The 5,996-nt window shown below is 42.0% G+C and overlaps 1 protein-coding gene across 3 annotated transcripts in view; it reads right to left on the bottom strand.

Annotated features, from left to right (window-relative positions):
- Positions 1-5,996, bottom strand: part of TTF2 (transcription termination factor 2) — a 61,194-nt gene that overhangs the window by 40,509 nt on the left and 14,689 nt on the right. For all 3 annotated transcript variants that reach the window (XM_019527357.1, XM_019527355.1, XM_019527356.1), the window contains exons 4-7: positions 4,613-4,679; positions 2,860-3,882; positions 1,684-1,810; positions 545-745 (exon numbers count right to left, since the gene is read on the bottom strand). In XM_019527357.1, the coding sequence (XP_019382902.1) occupies positions 545-745; positions 1,684-1,810; positions 2,860-3,882; positions 4,613-4,679 (1,418 nt within the window). The remainder of the gene's footprint in view (positions 1-544; positions 746-1,683; positions 1,811-2,859; positions 3,883-4,612; positions 4,680-5,996) is intronic.

Genomic DNA, 5,996 nt, shown 5'->3' with positions numbered 1-5,996 from the left:
GCAGACAGCCATTGCCTTGTGGGAGGGGGGGGTGGGGAAGGGGGAGAGAGGGCACTGTTTAACGCCTAACTAAACACAGCTCAAACTGTGGCACATATGAACAACAACAAATAATAAAATTGCACACTAACTTAACTGTAAAGAGATACTGAACATGATAGTTTTAAAACTAATTCAGGAAAATATCTATGCATGGACATGGCAAACCCCAAGATCAACTCCGTTCTCTGGGTTTATGTCATACATTCACCAAGAGAGCTCTACACTTAAGTCAAGACTGAGAATTACATGCTAGGATCTGAACTGTTGTTCTTTTTTTTTTTTTAGATTAATATCTGCAAAGCTGCTAACAAAATCTATCACTGAGCAAATCTTCCAAGTCTCTGATATACCAGACCTTTCTTCATCCAGAAATTACTCCCCAAGATACCTTGCACAAAGTGACTACAGAGGAAAGTAACTGGAAATTCTCACTCACCCACAGAGTTCAAAGTATTTTTGTTCCACTTGCAAATTTTAGTTACTTTTTCTTGTACAACTTTACCTCCATCAACATGACCATAGTATTTGCTGGACCCCAGGGAGGGAATTGGGCCACGGCAATGCAACCCCAGAGAAGAGGCAGCACAAGGATCCTGAAATGGCTGCTGTTTTTTCGGCTGCATAATATTTGTTGGTTCAGTGCCTGGGCTGCTGGATGTGTTGCATAGTGGTTCATCATGGTTTTTGCTGTCCCTGCTGTTCTCTGGTTGGGAAGAAAAACAGTGAAGGTCAGAGGACTGATAAAGGTCAGCTCTGGTGCAGCCCAACAGAGAAGGTACCAAACGTTTTCACTAAATAGCTTAGTAGGGACATGTTAGTGAATCTCAGTTCTTTCCCCAGAGGATTTGTCCATGATACAGAATAGCCCAACAGTTTTAACACATTTTTCTATGAACGAACGAGTCCATGAGTCTCAACTACCTTTTCCTTCCTTCTCTACTCACTGCCTAGAGATAAGTAGAGGAAATTCCCCCTGCTACTGCCTCTAAGCTGGAGAAATTCAGTTTCTGAAGCTGTCCACTCAGTTCTATTCATCAACATTAGTTAAAATATATTAATCACTTGTGAATGAGGCAGGCCTGGAGGAGGTGACAGCATATGCTGATAACATTAACTAGACATCCATATCTATTTTAGGCATTACATTTAATCTGATAGAGGAATCCTATCGAGGATTGCAAGGAAATTTAAGACATATCTGCTCAAGACAGTACATTGAACATAGAAGTTAAAATAAATGTAAAATACCTTCTATACTGGGCAAGATTTTAATCTGAGAGACAAAGAAAATTGGACTGTGTAATACTGATCAGCTTTCAGACACTGACAGTTCATGTGACTGACCCAGGCACCCAGCAAAGTTAGTGGCAGAGCTAAAATAGAATCCCTGTCCAGTTCTGGGCTCTAACCACAATATTTTTTTAGTGGAACGCCTAATTCTAAATGCAAACAGGGGAGGGATACCTAATGCACTCAGTTGTTTCAATTAACATTTTGTGATCAGTATCTATTGGGAAAGCTATATCAAAGATGTTAACTATGTACACATCTATATTAGGTATAAATTAATACTTTTTTTTTTTTTTAAATCAACATGGAATTTAGACAGACTTTTTGTGAGATTCTGACCAAGCCACGTACCTTCCACTTCACTTTCTGCTGACGAGAGATTGAGAGTACTGAGTGCAGCTTCCAAATCCTGCACTTGCTTTAGTAACCTTTCACCTTTATCTGGCAGGGCCTGAACATTCACTGCTGCCAAAGTGCTCTGAAAAACAAAACCCAGAATCCATGCATTTTGTGCTCACTATCAGGAGACTCTTGACACACAGCAGTCAAAGCTCAGAGGGTGAAAACACATGGCTTACAAGTTGAGTTTGCATTTTAACCTAAATCAGAATTTCCAAAAACAGCTTAAGCACACTGGAGTCTGTGGAACGCTTATAAATCACTGGACACTACTTACCAAAAATAAGTTAACTATGACTACACCTTAGGGTAAGAAGAACAGAGTCAGAAGCTCTGAAAGATACTGGAAAAAAAGGAACCAAGGGATCCTGAAGCTCCTTGCAGCTCAGTAATCAGGGTCCAGACTACATTCTTTAAGGTTTTATATTATGCCAGACTGCATATCAGAATGATCAAAGTACTATTCTGATCTGTATGTGACAAAACAAATGCACTGTCGAGGTGACCCCAGCATTCTTTCCTAACCATGGCAGGGGGTTGGACTTGATGATCTGCTCAGGTCCCTTCCGACCCTACCTACTATGAAAGTATAAGGTCAAGGACCTTAGTCCTGATGATTAATCAACAAACCTGAAAGGATTCATCTCACTTTCTATATCCCAGAGGGAATTTTAAGGTCAGTCACAAATATTTTCTAGGATGTCTTAAAAAAAAATAAAAAAAAATAAAGGGTTGCTCAGTGAATGCCATCAGAGAAAACCAGGAACATGCGTGCTACCATGTTGCGTTTTTTCCTTTTTAAATATGAGGTTGGCTGGAATTTAGATGCAGCCCATAGGTTCTAAGGAAGCTGCTAGCATAGTCTCAGATGAGTATAGATTAGGTACCCCTAAACCAGGGGACAGATTACTTCAAAGAAGCTCTTTCACAAAGTTTCAAGTTAATGTAGATCTGACTGACTGGTGCCTGGCCTCAATTTTCAAAACCCTGAAGTGGTCACCATTCTCTGAGCACTTCAAATAGCTAAACTCTAACAGCATTTTGATTCTGCTGCCCAAGAGAGCAGAAGCATACAGCTGACTCAGGCACAGGAAGATGCAAATTAAGTTATGTGACAGTAATAATGACCTTCTTCTGTTTCAGCTGGATTTGAAGGTGGCTGTGAAGGCCTTTGGAGTCCAATACTTCTCCCTTTGGCAAAGATATTTCAAGCCCTGGGAAACTGGAGAGAATATTTTGCTCACTTCTCCCTGATGTTTTTGCAGGAATGCCTCCCTGTTGCAAATCTAGCTCTGGTCTATCAGCCTGGCCTGCCCCCAGCGTGGGAGAAACAAATACAACTTCATCTTCGTTGGTGCCAGAGTGCCCACTACTACATTTCTCCTCCCTGGGCACTATTCCTGACTTTGGTGGTGCTGCCTGTGCCAGAGGACCTCCAGGTGGCATGAATACTGATGTTGATGGCTCTGGTGTGGTTGAAGTCTCCTGTGAAATCACGCTCTGCCTAGCTGTCAGGCTCTTCTCACAGATCTCCCCACCAGCACGTCCCTTGACTTCTATCCATTTGTCCTCATGGGCTATGGAGCATTCCTTTCGGAGCTGTTCCTCTCTCAGAAGGGCAGCATCTGCCTTTTGACTCTTAGGGCATGAAGACAAGGGCTTTATACTATTCCCTTCTCCAGACAAGACATCCTCCACTAGTGTTGCACTTGCTGCCTTCTCCGTATGCTTAGAAAGCTTTGCAGGCTCTTTGCAGGTACCACGTTTCTGTCTATCACAAGAAAGGTTTCCTTCTTTCTGAGTCTCAGGCTGACTTGATTTAGTTTGGGAACAGGCTTCCTCCCCAGCTTCTGCCTTCTTCTCTCCGGATTGTTTCTTCATAATCTTCATTCCTGCTGGAAGCTCTCTCCCTTTCACAGATTCTGACGTCAACTTTTCTTTTGCATCTAATACTTGTGCTTTTTCTGCCTTCTGTTTTCCTCCTCCTACTGTATTTTGTTCTGTGGTGTCTTCACTTATTTGTTTCCAGGAAGACGCTTCACAATTCTTGTTGAGAACTCTGAATGGATTTCGTTGACCATTGGGATTACAGAGTAGAGCTGGTGCATGATGGCATCCCAAATCAGTGGGCAACTGGGAAGTTTTTGGATTCTGCAAGATATCAATACAAGAATTAATTCTAGAATAAGCATCTGACATCCTGTCCACCCCCCTTACTTTACCCCAATCCACTCAAACAAAATCTTAGGCTCAGTGAATGCCATTGTGCCTACAACTCCAATCAAGTCAAGCACTTGTGTGCCTTTGATTGTAGAAGTCACTGAAATTTTCCTACCCCATCTATCCCTCCCCAGGGACTCATTAGCGGGGATCCTGGTTTTCTCTGATAACCCCCTCTCTCCCCCAATTTTTTAATTAAAAAAAAGTAACCCAAAATCCACATTTTGCTGGGATTAAAATGAAACACCACTAATATATAATAAATAACTATTTTTATATAAAATGGTGTTTCATTTTGATCTCAGAAAAATGTGGATTTTGGGTTACTTTTTTAAATCCAAAAATTGGGGATTTTCTTTAATCAGAGAAAACCAGGATCCCTGCTGATTAGGTTAGCTCTCAACAGCACCTAGTTTCTGGGATGAGAAATGGGGATTCAACCCAAGCCTCTCATAATCTAAGATATTCCTAATGCCATGAAGTAATAGAACTGGTTTTGCCCAAGCCTGTAAGACAGGCCCCAACATGAAAGACTGCACCCTGAATACTGAGCACTGCACACCAGACCCTAGAAACCCTTGCAGGAAGCATTAAAGGTTACAGAGTGGACAACCAAACAATCTTATGCTCTCATGAGCAGATATAAATGATCCATCCGTACCTGCCAGGGGATGCTTCCACACCACCTCTTTCCATCCTTCTTACTCTTAAGGCATCGATAAAACAGTCTAGTGGAGAGTGAAACAAAAACAAGAGCTATGAGAGTTGATTCTAACACTCATATTAAGTGCTCTCCCACAGCAATTCAACAGGCATGGGAAATGTCACATGGAGTCAGGCTCCTGAACTACATATTATATCTAAAAGCTTTTGCTATTCAATAATGATCACATTTAGTAACTCGCCACTTCAGAGCTTTCTACAATCTTAACATTCTCTGGAGAGAGATTCAGTCCTTCTGCTTATCACCTCTCCCTTGTCTTGAAATGAAAACTGAAGGTGCACTGACACATAATATTCAAAGCTCTTAAAGGCAAGCCACATCTCAGGAACCTCTTGTGTTTTACCAAAGCTCAAAACAATTACATTTTTTTTTTGTAATTTTTGGTAAGTGATGAATAATCGTGCCCAAGTGATTTATCCCAGAACTGCAATTGCATTTTCTGGCTAATTATCCACATATCTAGCATTGAGTACTACATTCCAAAATCCTGAGCATCTGCAAAACAGTTGTCTTAAAATAAGCTGTTTTAAAAAAATGCCTCCCTTTCCCCCTCAATTCAAATAAATGTTTCCTTTCCCCTCAAAGTGAAATTATTCTCAAAACCAGAAATGCCTGACATCCATCCTAGGCAGGTTAGAGCTTCAGAGACCAGCATTTAACAGCCCTAAAGGACACGAAATGGGAAATTAACACCACTAAGAATAAAGGATCCCATCTTTGGGACAGATTAGAACTAGACTAAGTTGTGACATATTTATGTTTAGTGTGCAACTGCAACACACCATTAGTTATATTTTAAAATCTACTAGTGTTAAGGAGGAAGGAGGAGCCAGGAAACTATAGGCCAGTTAGTCTTACCTCGATCCTGGGTAAGCTTTTTGAGAGAATAATCCTGACTCATGTCCATGAAGGGCCAGCAGGGGAGATTATGCTTAGTGGCAACAACACGGGTTCATTAGAGGCAGGTCCTGTCAGACCAACCTGGTGGCCTTCTACGACCAGGTCACCAAATCCCTACATGCAGGGGTAGCAGTGGATGTAGTCTTTCTGGACTTTAGGAAGGCCTTCGACGCTGTCTCTCATCCTGTTCTCATTAAAAAACTAGGAGACTGTGGCGTTGACACCTACACAGTCAAATGGGTCACTAACTGGCTGGAGGGCCGCATCCAGAGTGGTAGTGGACGGGTCTTATTCGTCCTGGAGGGGTGCGGGCAGTGGGGTCCCCCAGGGCTCGGTCCTCGGGTCTGCCCTGTTTAACATTTTCATCAGCGACTTGGACGAGGGGGTAAATAGCACCCTGTTCAAATTTTCTGATGACACT

Source organism: Gavialis gangeticus, unplaced genomic scaffold, assembly GCF_001723915.1.
Source record: "Gavialis gangeticus isolate Ggan-Ray unplaced genomic scaffold, GavGan_comp1, whole genome shotgun sequence".
Lineage (NCBI taxonomy): Eukaryota > Metazoa > Chordata > Crocodylia > Gavialidae > Gavialis > Gavialis gangeticus.
Note: the sequence above shows the minus strand (reverse complement) of the source record. Positions and strands in the feature narration are given on the sequence as shown.